The 16,478-nt window shown below is 37.1% G+C and overlaps 1 protein-coding gene across 7 annotated transcripts in view; it reads right to left on the reverse strand.

Annotated features, from left to right (window-relative positions):
• Positions 1 to 9,720: 9,720 nt before the first annotated feature.
• GABRG2 (gamma-aminobutyric acid type A receptor subunit gamma2) overlaps positions 9,721 to 16,478 on the reverse strand; it is a gene marked incomplete at both ends in the record, with an annotated part of 104,251 nt that continues 97,493 nt past the window's right edge. For 4 of the 7 annotated variants that reach the window (XM_080803791.1, XM_080803790.1, XM_080803789.1 and 1 more), the window contains 3 exons: positions 9,721 to 9,996; positions 11,352 to 11,375; positions 13,400 to 13,605. In XM_080803791.1, coding sequence (XP_080659917.1) covers positions 9,721 to 9,996; positions 11,352 to 11,375; positions 13,400 to 13,605 — 506 coding nt within the window. The remainder of the gene's footprint in view (positions 9,997 to 11,351; positions 11,376 to 13,399; positions 13,606 to 16,478) is intronic. The other 3 variants (XM_080803793.1, XM_080803792.1, XM_080803788.1) reach the window with 1 other exon arrangement.

Raw genomic sequence — 16,478 nt, forward strand, 5'->3', positions numbered from 1 at the left:
ATGTCACTGTGCTTAAAAACCAACACGTGTTCAAAAGAAATGCATGTTGGCTATGTAACTTCATATAAATGACAGAAATGACAATTTTGAAAGAAAAACTGATTTACTACTCTATTAGGTACTAATAAAGATTCTCTCCTTAACCAAGCTTTAGTTCAGCTTCTCTGAGCCCTTTATCTCAAATAGTTTTGGACTTGTGTATTCATCTTTGCAGTGCCCAGTTTCAAAAGAATCCTGTTGAGTCAGTCTAGCAAAAGATTCCTCTAAGCCTTAATGTGTCCTTTTTGTAGTTTTCCTACTGTACTCCATGGCCATAAGTTCCCACTTGCCCTTTTATTTATGGTTGAACCCAATCTTTTCCTCCATGCACAGCTTCCACTGCAATAGTCTCTCTTGAATAGACTTTCATAATGTTGTTAACAAGTGTCCTGAATAATTATATTCTAGTGGGGATTTTTAAATGAAAAATGTATTATCCTGGGGAGACCCAATGATCCACCACCTTCTAGTCTTATTTTCTGTCTATATGTTATAAATACAAATAGATATAGACAGAAAAGATATAAATACAGTTGAAATTTGAGTAACACAAGTTGGTCCTGTCCACGTCCACTTATACACAGATTTTTTTGAGACAGTTCTGTAAATGTTGTCTTGTGATTTTTTATTTTTTTATTTTTTAAAGATTTTATTTATTTATTTGATAGAGAGAGATCACAAGTAGGCAGAGAGGCAGACAGAGAGAGAGGGGGAAGCAGGCTCCTCGCTGAGCAGAGAGCCCAATGCGGGGCTCAATCCCAGGACCCTGGGACCATGACCTGAGCCGAAGACAGAGGCTTTAACCCACTGAGCCACCTAGGCGCCCCTGTCTTATGATTTTTAAAATAACATTTTTCTAGCTTTACAGTAAAAATACAATATAAAATACATATGCAAAATATATTAATGTTTACATTATCTGTAAGACTTATTCAACATTAGGAGACTGTTGGTAGTTAAATTCTGTGGGGGTCCAAAGTTATATGTTTATTTTTATCTGCACAGAGAGTCAGTACCTAAACCCCTGAATTTTCAGGGGTCAACTGTATATTAAAATTAATGAAAGAAACCAGCTTAAGTCCTCCTCCCCATATATATATGGGGATTTTTTATTAGCTCTTTTCTTTTACATTAATAATTCTCAACACTTACTGAATTTCAAATATAAAGCAGTTTTGTTTGTTTGTTTGTTTGTTTGGCAATGCAGTGTAAACTCTATAAGGACAAAGCCTTGCCAATAGTTTTCACCACGGTATCTCCAAAGCACAGTGCAATGCTTGGCGAATGGCAAGTACTCAACATGTGTTTTGAATCGAATCATATCTGCATTCCTTTACAAAGGCATCAAGTGTTTGGGGGGGAAAAAGTGAAAGATTAAAAGAGTAGAGACAGAGTCAATAGAGGCTTTAAAGAGAAAAGGAACTAAATTTAAGTACGAAGTTTAATGGCACTACTATACAGCAAGGTTCAAATCTGGCCTTCATGAGGACTCAGTTCCTTCTCATTTTCAAGAGAGCCAGAGCACTGTTCACTAAGGAAGTCGTAGTCTTGTACCCTGTGGACACTGGGTTCAGAGAGTCTATAAATTGATCCATTTTCCATGTGGTTTTATTTGCAGTCACTTTCAGTTAAATTGTATCCAATAAAGTCTCACTTGTCCCTATAGTTATTTTATTTACAGAAATAGGACTCTGGGTTTGCTAATTTTAGCTTCAATCCAATATAGAATTGTACCCTTGGGGTACCCCTAAATCAGAAGCCATGTCTCTTTTTAAAGCGAGCAATAGCAGATGAGAAATATTGCCTCAGAAGGTCCACATTTTGTTAAAATAGCTCCAGGCTGCTTTACCCTATAAATCATTTACTGACTTGGACATTTGCCATGGGGCTCACAAGAGGGCCATAGCTATTAGCCCACATTAACTCCCCAAAAGCAGTTTCCTGAAAGCCATTTCCTTAACTGTTATAAAGCCAACTGGAAAGTTGTTCATGGTGAGCAGAATACACAGTGTAAAACACATCAGTTTTTAGTATTCCAATGTGATTCCCTTTAGAGTCTACTTTTTTTCATGGATTAGGTATCAATTGAAAAGACCTAAATTTAACCTTTATAATCAGAGTTTTGATGACTGTGATGCAAACAAAGAGGCTTTGTCATGCATTACATGCATTAATTTTTGGAGATTTGCTGGATAACTTCTTTTTCTCTAGACCTGTTCTCTAGCCTTCCTTATCTTGAGGTATATCCCATGAGGCTAATCTCTCTAAGCCACACTGTCTGGGTGTCCTTGCCCTCTTGTTTCCATTTAGTTTGACCAGTGGGATGCTTTAGGTAGGAGAGATTTCTGGGTGTTTGTTCCCACCCTCCCTCCCTGCCTCGTTAAGGGCAGTGGCTGTATCATCTATCTAAAATCACAGCTCCCGTTGGGTGGCTTCTATTCTATGGCATTTTCTAGGTTCCAATACTCCTTCCTCTTGCACTTTCAGGACTAGAGTGGCAGAATAATGACAGCCCAAAGATGTTTATGTTCTAATCCCTGGAACTTGTGAATATGATGTCTTACTTCAAAGGACTTTGAAGTACATCGAAGGACTTTGACAATGTGATTAGGTTTAGAGTCTGGAGATGAGAGGATATCTTGGATTATATAGGTGGGCCCAGTATAGTCACAATATCCTTGTAAGTGGGAGGGCAGGAGGTCAGAACTAGAGGTATGATGCAGGAAGCAGAGGTTGGAGTGATTTAATCGCTGACTTTGAAGGTGGGAAAGGGCCACTGGCCAAGGAATGAAGGACGCTTCTAGAACCTGGAAAAAGAAGAGAACAGATTCTCCCTTAAAGTCTCCAAAAGAAACTTAGCCCAGAGAAAATCTTTAGTTTAGCCAGTCAGACTACCGACTTTGAGGTATGATCATGAGTTTGTGTTGTTCTAAATAACTGAATTTGTGGTAATTTGGTACAGTGGCAATAGGAAACTAAAGCAGAAGAAAATGGTTTTTCCATGGTACTACACACTCCTTTCATTGATGAACTTTAATATTGCCTGCATCTTTGTGAATAACCCCTTCATTAATTTTTCTTCATTTATCCCCTTTGAGTGTACCATCTATTTGTGCCAAGACTCTATTAAATGTGTTTATTTTATGTAGTAAACCACTTCTAGAGAGTTATTATTTTTAAATAGTGGGCGATATACACGGTGCCTGAGGTAAATAGAGATATTCATTGTATCATTATTTGTTAACAATAAAAATAAGAGATAATGTAAATTTTTAGAATAGGAGCTGGCTAAATAAATTATGGTACAGCTGTATGATATAACAGAATGCCAGAAAATGTTTGTTACATATGTACATACATAAATGTATGATTGTGTGAAAATACCAGGCTATATATAAAACAGATCTGTATCTATTACCTATATCCATATCATGTTTATACTTCTATTATCTATCTATCTCACTATATAAAGAAAAAGGCAAATGATGCTTTTAGTGGTTAACTCTTGCTAGTAGATAAAGGGTATTTTTTTTTGCAGTTTTTAATATTTTTCAGAATTTCTAAAAAGTTTTCATTAGTGTTCAGAAAGTTTTAAAGCAGTAATGGGTCCTCCTCACATATGGTGGAATGCTTTGTATTACAGAGAAAATCTTTTCTAGTTTTCACCTAATTAGAATAACAATTTCTTCTACCTGTAACTATTTAGTGCAGCTCCATTATAGTTACTTGTATTCTTATCTGATTCCTCTATCATACTATGGGCATTTTGAAGCAGAGAATGCCTTAAAATTTATTTCTTCCTATACTCACAGTCCCCTTTGCAAGGCTCTTGATATGTGTTTACTGAAAGCTTTATATTAAATTGATTTTAGAGATGCTTAATCAAAACTTCTTTGATGAGGGACCCATAAAAAAATACAAGTAACAGAAAAAATTAAAAGGCAAATTTATATGGCAGGGAGATAGAAGATAAACAACCTGAGTTGAGATGCAAATGGTGCTGAATTATTTGTATCAGATTCTTGTCACAGAATTTTTCATATAAAATTTGTTTACTAAGAGGATTGAATAAACATAAGTAGTTAGCTGAGCTGAACATTAGGATGAGGCTACTCAACAATCCCATTAAGTACTACAAGAAATAAAATAGCCTATCATACTTTAGTCAGATTGGAAAGGCTTCATGGACTAGGTAGAAGTTTTAATTAGGAACTGTTCATTGTGTGAACAGAGAAAGGCATTCTAGTATTATGGCACTATTTTGGAAAAGACTCAAGGAGGAAATAGACAAATGAATCAAGACAACTGTGTGGAGAAATGACACAGTTTAAGAGAGTCTGAATGTTAGATGGTATCAATAACATTAGCAGAGTAATAGAATTAAGATGGGTTGGGGGGAACAAAATTGGAAGAGTCAGGAAGACCCCCAGATGTGGAAGACCTGGGTGGCACAGTCAGTTAACCATTAGACTCTTGGTTTTGGCTTAGGTAGTGATTCCAGGCTTGTGAGATTGAGTCCTGCTTAGGGCTCTGCTCTCAGTGCAGAGTCTACTTAAGATTCTTTCTCCCTCTCCCACTGGCCCTCCCCATCAAGTTCTCACCCTCTCTCTCTCTTTCTAAAATAAATAAATAAATCTAAAAAAAAAAAAAAGAATCCCCAGATGTGACTTGAATTTTCTATCCCTGGCCCAATGACATTTTTTTTCTTTTTTATGGCAAGGGCCCTCAATTATGAATGGGAGTCCTCCTGTTCATTTCATGAAGGATCTTATAAATTTAGCTACAAAGTAATTTATTACCTTAGTTAGGTTGGAAAAACATACTATATTAAAATGTAACTATACAGCTATTGATAATAGTCACTTAGTCTATTTAGCAGTCCAATTAAGCATTTCCATATTTTTTTGCATTTCCATATTTTTAAATGAAAATTATTTTTTAGTTTTTAAAAGATATCTACATGTGTATCTTTATATGTATCATCTATGGCAATTTAAGTGACGCTGTTCCAATTGGAAATAGTTACTCACCAATACTTGCCTCTGTAATTTTCTTTATGTACATGAAACAAGCATGGTATATCAGTAAAGATATTTATTGTTTAGGGACACCTGGGTGGCAGTCACTTAAGCATCTGCCTTAGGCTCAGGTCATGATCCTAGGGTCCTGGGTTCGAGCCCCACGTTGGGCTCTGCTCAGCAGAAAGTCTGCTTCTCCCTCACCCTCTGCCTGCCCCTCCCCTGTTTGTGCTCTCTCTTTCTTTCTCTCCATCAAATAAATAAATAGATGAAATCTTTAAAAATATATTTGTTTATTATTAATGTTTATTATTCTCAGAAAGTGGGAATATATAGTAATTCACTTCATAAATGATAATTCTTTTTTAAAAACATTATTTATTTGTCAGACAGAGAGAGCACAAGTAGGGGTAGCAGGAGGCAGAGGAAGAAGTAGGCTCCCCTGCTGAGCAGGGAGCCTGATGCAGGACTCAATGCCAGGACCCTGGGGTTATGACCTGAGCCAAAGGTGATGCTTAACTGACTGAGCCACCCAGGTGTCCTGATAATCATTATTCTTAAGCAAAGTAAATTATGACCCTGTGATTTTTCTTTTCTGACCTTTCATATATGTACTAAGGGAAATTATTAATATCCACTCCTTTGGTATTAACACAGTTACTCCTTATAATAAAACTGTGAGTTATAAACCATTATTATTCCCATTCTCAGGTATAATAGGTCTTGACAGGGCCTGGATTTGAACCTAGGTAAACTGGAACAAGAACCTCTTCTTTGCCATTTTGTTATACAAATAATAAGGGAAAACCTTTATACCCCAAATATGGCAGAAGAAAGTTACAAGTGAATTTACAATTGGTCTATGATTTAGTCAGAACAAGTAATAATAAATCCTACCATTTTCTTGGTATAGTAGAAATAATGAGTGTATAGAGACTAGTCATGGGAAACCCTTTTGTTGTCTATTATCTCAAACCCCAAGGGGCAAAGGCCAACTCTGTGTCTGGAATTTTTCAGCTGGAGATCTCTTTTTTCAAACAGAATTCTAAAAGCAGTAGGTAACACTGACTATGGATTGATCATTACTTTAGGTAGAGAATAAAAGAAATGCAAAATTTATAATCTCTTTTGCTGGGTATTCTAAAATTTCTGTCTCCTTGCGATAAAGTGAGGACGAGATCAAAGAAAGAAAGCATCTTCAAGTTTGGCAGATCCTAAAACATTAACAGAAAAAGTATTCCAGAATTTTACTTCCAAACCCTGGAACACTGTAAGACCCAACAGAAAAAGCAACGGTCAGATACCTCTCCCAGTTGTTCCATCAACTTGCTATGTGACCTTTGGGCAATTTAACCAGCACTAAAAAATACAGCAGAGCTTTTGGTCTAGGTCATTCTCCCTTTCTCCTACACATTTGACAAAAATTCATAGTGACAAAGCATAGAGATAGCAATTTTTGACATAATCCCCAAAGACCGCACCATTTGGTTAATTTAATTTGACCTTCATCACAGACAAAAATTGTTGCTACTAGTCAGAATAATATTGAGACTTAAAAAGGGGGACCAAGGCCATACAATGAATATGCACTCAGCCAAAGATAAGGGCATTGGGTTAGACAGAAGTCAAAACCTAAGTGAAAGCTATTTTTTTTAACGTGTCTAGAAGGTGAGAAAGATGTTTAAATTGGATGCAGGCAGCCATGAAGAGCCAAGAGAATGACAGGCAGAGGAGGGTTAGGGCAGCTGTGCTTGTAAAGGATTATGGTACTTTCTTTGGAGAATTTCAAAGGACTTCAATAAAATATGACACCATCTCTGGAGCATGTCTCCCTATGTTTTTAAGTTTAGGTGGTACAGAGAAAGGTTCTTTTTGGCCTTAAAAGTAACTAATATGTAAGATTTCCTCAACAAGAGAGTCTCAGATCTTCAACCTATAGTTTAATGGAATATTTGCAATACAAATACTCCTTAAAATGAAACCTCATGCTGTGGAATCACATTAAGACATATATGAGTATTGCTGGGTTTTTTTAAGGAAAGCTGATCTGTTGGAGGTGGGAGGATCATGGCAGCAGAATATTAGACGCCCTAGAAGTGAAGGAAGACACCTCTGACCACTTGCTGAGTGCCACTACATGGGGTGGCATAATTATACCTTTTAGCTGGTAAAATGGAGGCTTTTAAAGGATGAATTGACAATAGTCAAACAACAGGTAAATGGTAGATTTGGAGTCCCCATTATGTCTGACACTAGTGTCCATGTTCTTAACCACACAAGTTTTGGGGTTTGAGCTTTACTTACTCGGTGACATTTCTTCCTTCCATTTCCATTCCATACCCCAAATATATCTCTCAATTTCTTCGAAGTGAGGAACGTCACTGCATAATACAATCACACTGCTCACAAATAAAGCTCACATAAAGGGAAGGCAGCATTGAGGAATGCTGCAAGAAAGAGGAGTCACAATCTTTACAACAAACAAGTCCAGCCAGACCACTGACATGCCACCATCAAATAGAATGCAGCATTTTTATTGTAAAAGTCCACATATTAGGTAATTCCCTTTGTGAAAAGGTTTTTCAAATACATAGATGGGGAGCAGCTAATAATTAAGAATTAGATTACATATAATATATATTCATATTGCCAGTACTATGCACACATTGGAAAGCTAGCTTTTTTTGAGTGTCCCCATTACAGAATACATTTCAAGTTGACAATAATGTGTTTCTTACCATTGAAAATTTGCCAACAACTCTCCCAGAGTCAACATTAAATATGTTAACAATTCAAAACATGAAAAAATTAATCCTATTTACATGTGTTTGAGGTTATATACTAGAGCACTGATATATTAAAGGTTTGTAAAATTGGCAGCTAAATGTGTTTCAAGATTCATCCAGATGACTCAATGAGGACCTTACATAGTTTTATAACAAAGCCACTCTTTCTTTTCTACTCTTTTCAGATTATCTATCTAGTTAATACTGGCTATGATTGAGTTCTAACTTAGAGAAATGATTGCCATAAGAAAGAACTGACAACGGGTGCTGTTTTAGAAAAAATAAGGATTCAGGATGAGTACATGGAGGTGGAGCTCAACTCATTGTGTTTGAAGTCTGGGACAACCACTTCATGTAATTATCACATAGTTGAATGAGGCCACAGTCATACGATCAACCTCCATGTAAGTCGTTTATTCTTTCAATTTTTAAAAATTAATCTTCAGTACTTTTTTCTTTTAACAGAGCATAGAATACAACATTCTGAACATCAGCCAGGTATAAATCCTGCTCTTGCCTATCATGTCTTCAAGTGGAATTGTGGATGGGCCAAAGCTAACTCGTCTCCAAACCTGGAAAAAAATAAACCCTAAATAATGCCTTAGTAGGCCCATTTCTGTGCATAAACATAGGACTTCAGTATTTGGCTATTCTCGTTAATTATCATAAATTTATTTTAGGCCGAGATCTTTGGATCCTTCTGTTAATTTTCACAAGACCAGATAACATTTGACAATGCCTATGTGAAAAGATGAATCACTGGTTCTCGCTGGCTCAGAGAGATTCACAGAAGCATATGAAGCCAGTTCACTTCAAACCACATCTGTTGAGCACCAACTACGTGCCAGGCACTATATAAGGTGCTGAGGATCCAAAGAGGAAATGACAAGGATTCTGCCCACAAGGCACTCACAATCACTAGAAGCAGATCTTGAGATGGAGAATAAATTCCGTTAAAATCTATCAGTCATCCTAAAAGGAAGAAAAAATAGCTGCAAGCACATACAATTACTTTATACTCTATGAAATTGGGCATATTTAGAGGTGGCAAATGTCAATTATTCAGTCTATATGTTACTTAAAGTGTTTTAATATGTCCTACATGGAAAAAAAATAAGCTCTTTGAATCTTCATGCGTGAGGGAGAAGATAGAGAAAATTCCTCCCTCCAGTTCCAAACCCAAACCCTTATAATTACATTCATGATTCTTTTATAGCCCAAAGACACAGAATAAAAGACAATGCTTTATGATGTTAACTTCATTCCATTTATTTTGGCTCTAAAGAGATGCATGCATTAAACTTGAAGCAGTCTACGTTATTGAAATATTTACATCATTGTACATGTGAGGTGGAGGAAATTTTCTTCCTATCTTGAGATAGAGGTGTAATAGATTACTAGTCTAGACTCTTATATTTAAAGTGACTTGTGATTTTTCTCAAATGAGGGACATATCCTACTGGGACCAAATTTACTACAACCTGCCCCCAAATGAACATAGGGTACGGTTTTGGACCTTTTGCATCTAATTGTGTCTTGACTTGATTAAGGACACCACCACTATAAGTAGTCATGGCTTCCACGATTTCAATCATTGTAGCTGAAAAATATCTTGTTGGGTTTCAGTGTTCTTGCTCTATTTTCACTTTGCCTTGCAGGTTTGAAACACAGCAAACATTAAAGTTCAAATTACACTTACCACAGGAGAGTTGGGCGCAAACAATATGACATCAATACAGTTTAGCAGGTTAGAACATAGAAACAAATTCAAATTATCATAAACCACACAGGGGATTCTTTAAGTGGACTTAGAAAGGACATCTTCTCTCCATGAGATTTAGTGAATAAGACCCACATCAATAAAACCCATACCTCTTTCACAGGTAAAGGTAGGAAACCCAATAAACCAGATTGAATAAGCAGAAGGCAGTGGGGAAGAAGATCCGTGCATATGAGTCCATTTTGGCGATACGAATATGTATCCTCCCATGTCTCCAAGCTCCTGTTCGGCAGTCTTCAAAACAGCAGAAGAAACTGGCACAGTCCTTGCCATCCAGACACTCATACCCATATTCTTCATCCCTCTCTTGAAGGTGAGTGGCATTGTTCATTTGAATGGTTGCTGATCTTGGGCGGATATCAATGGTAGGTGCCTGAGACAAGGGTCGGGAATAAGAGTTAGTTATACTTGATAAATCCTAGATTAGGTCTCCACAATGTCACCAAGGTGAATGATGAATCTGAAAATGAGTACTCAGGAATTGCTATGAAATCGTGATCTACAATGGTAAAATTGAACTTAGAAGGATAACACATTTGCAGATTTCAAATTTTGAGCTTAAGCAGTGCAGCTGAAAATAATACCATAAGCTAATAGCTATAGCAAGAAGATTGAACACCAAAAGAACTCAAAGTTTAAAGATTTAAATCAAACAACTACATGGAATCTTAGTCTAGTAAATATTAGATGTGAGGTTGGTTACATGAAGGCATTTAATGGTGCTGCATGTGAGTAGAACAGAGAAATAAAATGCATCAATTTTGAACTCAAATTTTGTGTCATGCTTACCTATAGGCAAATAGTAAACCCCATTACACTGAGAAAATGCACTAAATGCTATTAAAAGAAAATGTTAAAATATATATAAATATAGGAGTTTTCTGAGTTTATACCACAAGTAGTATGGCTTATGTTTTAAAGAAATGTAGTGTTTTGTCTATCATTCAGCAGCTAGAAGCTTCAGAATGTCAGCAATGTTTATTCAGAAAAAAATGCTACCACCTTTTTACTATGTGAGAAGAAACAAATACCAATTAATTGAATGATAATTTAATCTTTGCTGCCACATTAATTATGAAAGTACTATAAATCTCAATGATTAATTTAATTTGGAAGAGTTAATTTTAGGATATTATAAATATGAACCCTAGTGTCTCTGAGTAAGTTATCCCAATTCAACTGGGAAAAGAAATATCAATACATTATTGCATGATAGAGCCAAAAGGCCCCTGGATTACCCTATGAGGGAGGGATGGGTATTTTAACTTAAAGTGTTTCAAAGAGAATATTACTTTTATAGAATTGATAGGTTCAGAATTCAGAACAATGGAGATTATTAAAGTTACTTATCAAAAAATAATCCCATTTTGCATTAGGATTTACCAAATTACATTTTAAGAGCATTTATGGTATATATGGTAGGTGCAGTCAGTGAATTTTATCTGAGAAGGGAGGATAAGTTTTTACTTTGATGTTTAAAGAAGACTTTTTTCCTAATGACATGTCCGAGAGCTTATAGCTTTATAAGATCAAACCTCTGAGAATTAGTGTAGGGTTGATGACTCAACTCTAAAAAACTATAGAACTTTCTTCATCTTACCTCTCATAGAATGCTTAAATATCTACTCACTAAAAAACAACAACAAAAAAAATCGAAACACCATGTAAGCGTTAATAATTAAATTCAGCAGTTGCATGCAGTGAATTTTCATTCCAAAAACATTATACCTTGAAGGAAAACATCCGAAGAAGCTTTGGGTTTGTAGACAGAAAAGAGAATTGCATTTTTTTTTAATTAAAAGAAGAAAAAAAGAAAAGAAAAAGACAAAATAAGATAAATTAAAAACACAGTTTAAAAACATAGTAAAATGAACTGAAATTATAAACACAGAAGGACAATTCTGGGCTTGGAACAAAGTACGTGCCTAAAGTTGGAAAATAGAATTTGGAGATTTCAATAAATTCACCCACAATTCTCTAAATGCAAAGCCAGTGTTGTCCATTTGTGAGGAAGCTCTCTTTCCATTGCCTGACTTCCCTGTATGAAAGTACTTTGATTTTATTTTCTAATTAACATCAAGGAAGCCTTACTAGGTAAGTCTTAACACAATGAACCAAAAGGCATATTTAATGGAAAAATGAGATTTCAGCTTCTCATTCATAGGTTAGGCTCTTTCTAGTTGTGATAAATCATCTAATTGGCTTACAAGAGGAAAATCCAAAAAATTTTTAGGTAATTTGATTTTTTCAGTTTCTTTAATCCCCTCTGCAATGATATAGCTATTAGGGCATAGGGATTTTTCCAAAGGACTCTTGTTTAAAAGCTCACCCTCACATTCTTGTTAATACTGGCATGTAATAATGCTGAGTGTCACAGAACCCTCTTTTTGGGGAAAAGTGTGATGGAAAGTGAAGGATGAGGAGAAATAATAATTTTTAAAAAACACAATAAGGAAAATAAAATAAGGATAGAAAAAATGCAAAGATAGGCAAACAGGGAAGGAAAGGACTGCATAAAGCATAATGAATATTTGGGAAATTAAGGATAAGCATTTCTTTTTGTATTAATCATCAAAATTAATGATGCTTTTTTTCTTTACCTGTTACAGATTCTTACATTCAGATAAATATATGCCATTTGTAGAATTTCACCAGGGTTCTTGGAGATCCATCAGGATACAACCTAGAATCATCTGTATTTCCTTGTTAAAATATAGTCCCCACCAAAATTGGTGGGTCAGAGAGCTATCCACTATCAAGGACCTCATGGCCTTTATGACAGACTGGGAAGATCTATAAATTCAGGATGCTAGGGTGACTTCCTTTGCCCCTCTCTTAGAAAGGAATGGACCTTAACTTCCATGGAGCTTCCTAGAAGCCAGACAGCCACTACACTCACGTGTGTAAATGGGTAGCTACTTGTTCTCTTCAACATCCACTTTAAAGGATAATTGCATGAGGCTTGTATATTTGTGCCTTATCATCTCTACTTGAAGTTTGGTGGCAAGATGAAGTCATCTTACCTTTTCCCAAATCACTGAAATCAATCCAAAAATCATCAACATCAACCATCATCATCAACTATTAATGGTAAGGACTTTGATTTCTAAGGTGCCAGGTAATGCTTTTTACCTTCATTACCACAGCAGCCCTTTAAGATGTGTATTTTTTATAATACTAGTCTTATATATGAGAACATAAAGACATAAGGAGGCTAAGTAACTTGCCCAAACAATAGATGACCCATTTCACTTAAAAACAAAAGAATACATTTTGAGCATGAAACCAATCTTAGTCCTCTGGCGGTAAAACACATACACACACACACACACACACACACACACACACAATTACTTGCAAAAGTGTGGTGATCTTTTGAAACTTCAAGAACATTGTGGCTTCCTAATGGAAAGCCTTGAATGAAAATGTTAATTTAAAACATCAATCATTTAAGAATGTTACAGTAAGGAGTAGAAAGAGGACAATCAATGAAACCTAAAATAACAACAACTAGAAAATAAATGCATGTCTCAACAGTGTTTGTAACCCCTATGAAATGAAGAGAGTTAAGTGTCTGCCTTAGTGAATCAGGCCTCTTCCAAGTAAAAAATAACCAAAATTAATTCTTATGGCCTGGCCAAACTCATACATTGTTTTCATTTTGGAGCCCAAAGTGTTGAGCCTTAGCCTGCAGACAGGCTAAGACCAAACAAAAACAAAACCAGGAGCCCTTTTACATAAAAATTTCAGTGGTCCCAATGGGAAATGATACATACAGGGTTTTTCTTCTTTTTGTCTTTATCCTTGCTTGGTTTCCGGTTGCTGACAAAATAATGCAGGGTGCCGTATTCCACCAAAGCAGAGAAGACAAAGATGAAGCAAACAGATACAAAGAGATCCATTGCTGTAACATAGGAGACCTTGGGGAGTGACTTCCGGGCAATAGTGCTGAGGGTGGTCATTGTCAGGACAGTGGTGATACCTGAAGAAAGGGACGGTAAAACAGATCATGTGACCTCATCAGCAAGTTGGGTAACCGAGTCACTACTGAGACCAACTTTATTTTGTGACTTCTGATAAGCAACCTCAGTAATGAAGAAGGAGACATAACTGAAATCCATTCACTCCGTCCGAAAATAATTATTGCCTGCTTACCAACTATCAGTTACTATGACAAACACTGAATGTATGTTGAAAACTAAGATAGACATATTCCCTGACCTTACACACCTTATATTTTAGTGACAGAGAACACTATAAATCAAGTGAGCCAAGAAAAGTATAATCACAAATTATGGTTTATGTGATGGAGAACAGCAGGGACAGTGAAACCTAATTAGATCTTTGAGGAGGTAATATTTAAGGAGAAGTTTAAAAATTAGAAGGCACCAACTTCTGACTAATTCCAGAGTATATAAAGGAAGACACTGAGGAAGGGACACATTATCTTCTTTAAAAAAAATTGGAATACCTAGCATCTGGGGGTAGACCAGGGTATCAAGGGGATGCTGAGATAACAGAAGTTATATCATGCAGAGCATGCAAAGGAGTTTACACTTTAAAAGGAGAATCCATTAAGGATATTAAATAGAGGAGACGAGCTAAGTGACATGTTCTGATTAATGAACTTTTTGAAGACTATTACAGAAAGAGAAGATGGTGTTGTAGAAGGATCCTGAGCTCACCACCCCCACAGCTATACCGAGGTGTAACAACTACATATATTACAACTCTGAAAATGACCTGAAGATTGGCAGAACATATCTTCTGTAACAGGTAACGTCATAAAAAGAAAGCCACATCAAGAAGGGTAGGAGGGAAAAGTCATGGTTAGGAACCAAAGTACTGCTGTGACTACCCAGAAGTGGGAGGGATAGGACAAGCATGGAGGCACAAGGGGGTGGGCACCCCCATCCCTGGGTGCCTGCACTGAGATGAACTCCCATAATGTCTGGCTTTAAAAATCAGCAGGACCTACTTCAGGAGAGCCAGAAGGTCGTAGGAAACCAAGTCTCCACTTTTAATTGAAGAGCCAGCATGCCATATTACTCATTGTGTATGCCAGCACAGAAGAACCAGTTTGGTAAGTGCCTGGGTTATACAAGGAGATTTGTTGACTGATTTTTGAACATGTGTCAGAGGGGCAAGAATCTGCAAAAGCTTTCTCTAGGAACAGAAGTCCTGAAGGGCACCCTTTTTCTTACCCTATTTCAGCCTGGATGGCTACATGCTTGCAAAAGCCAGTTCTGAATCTCTCCACTTGCTAGCAGTACTTGCCTCACTTCATCATTCTTCAACAGATCCATCTTACATACTCTGGCCTACCCAGCCCCCTCCAAAGGACTCCTGTCTTGCCATAACTGGCCAGGTTACCTCAGTTGGGAACAGCAACCCCTCAAAGAGACTACTGCCCCCACAATACCTGGCAGGTGGCCTTTGCTGGAATCAGTGTCCCTCCAAAGCAAACCCTGCCACAGGGACTGGGGAGCTAACCCCACACATCAGCATGCCCAGAGGTGCTATAACCAGGCCTCTCAGCTAACTGCACTAGGGGCAGACCCTACCCACCACTGTGCCCACAGCAGTCACAGCCACAATAGGAGGGTGCACACAGCCTACACGGGGGAAATTCCTAGAGCACCTGGTTCTGGTGACCAGGAGTGGATTGTGCTATAGGGCACCACAGGATGCCTTCAACTTACGCCCACTACTTTCAAGATCAGGAGATGTAGTTGATCCACTTGATAAAAACACAGAGACAAAATGAGGAGACATAAGAGTATGTCCCCACAAAGAAACAAGACAAAACCACAGAAAAAGAGCTAACAAAATGGAGATAAGCAAACTATCTGACAAAGAGTTGAAAGTGCTGGTCAGAAAGATACTCACAGAACTTGAGAGGTAAGTGAATGAACTCAGAACAAAGAAACAGAAAATATAATAAAGAACCAGTCAGGACCAAAATACAAAAACTGAAATTAAAACTACACTAGAGGATGGGACGCCTGGGTGGCTTAGTTGGTTAAGCAGCTGCCTTCGGCTCAGGTCATGATCCCAGCGTCCTGGGATGAGTCCCACATCGGGCTCCTTGCTCGGCAGGAGCAAGCTTCTCCCTCTGCCTGCCACTCTGTCTGCTTGTGCTCACTCTCGCTCCTCTCTCTCTCTCTCTGACAAATAAATAAATAAATAAATCTTTAAAAAAAAAAAAAAAACTACACTAGAGGAAATCAACAGAAGATTAGAGGATGCAGAATGGATAACTGAACTGGAAGACAGGGTAATGGAGAGCACATATGCTGAACAGCAAAAAGAAAAAGAAATTTTAACAATGAGAATAAGTTAAGGGATCTCTGAGACCACATCAAGCATACTGACATTCATATTTTCTTCTCCAGAAGGAGAAGAGAGAAAGAAGAGGGCAGAAACTTACTTGAAGAAATGATGGTTAAAAATGTCCCTAATCTGAGAAAGGAAACAGACATCCAGGTCAGGAAGCCCCTAACGAGTTAAACCCAAGGAGGTCCACACTAAGACACATAATTAAAATGGAAATATTTAAAAATAAGTAAACAATCTTAAAAGTAGCAGGAGTGGGATCAACGATTGCATAAAAGGGAAAAGCCTCTAAGGCTATCAGCTGATTTTTTTTTTTTTTTTCCTTTTGTAGCAGAGAGTTTGCAGGCCAGAAGGATTGGCTGCTGAAAGGAAAAAACCTACAAGCAAAAATACTTCACCTGGCAAGGCTGTCATTCAGAATTGAAAGAAAAAAACTTTCCCAGACAAACAAAAGTTACAGGAGTTCATCACCATTAAACTGGCCTTACAAGAAATGTGAAAGGGACTTCTTTAAGTGGA

This window comes from Martes martes, assembly GCF_963455335.1.
Source record: "Martes martes genome assembly, chromosome: 5".
NCBI classification, from domain to species: domain Eukaryota; kingdom Metazoa; phylum Chordata; class Mammalia; order Carnivora; family Mustelidae; genus Martes; species Martes martes.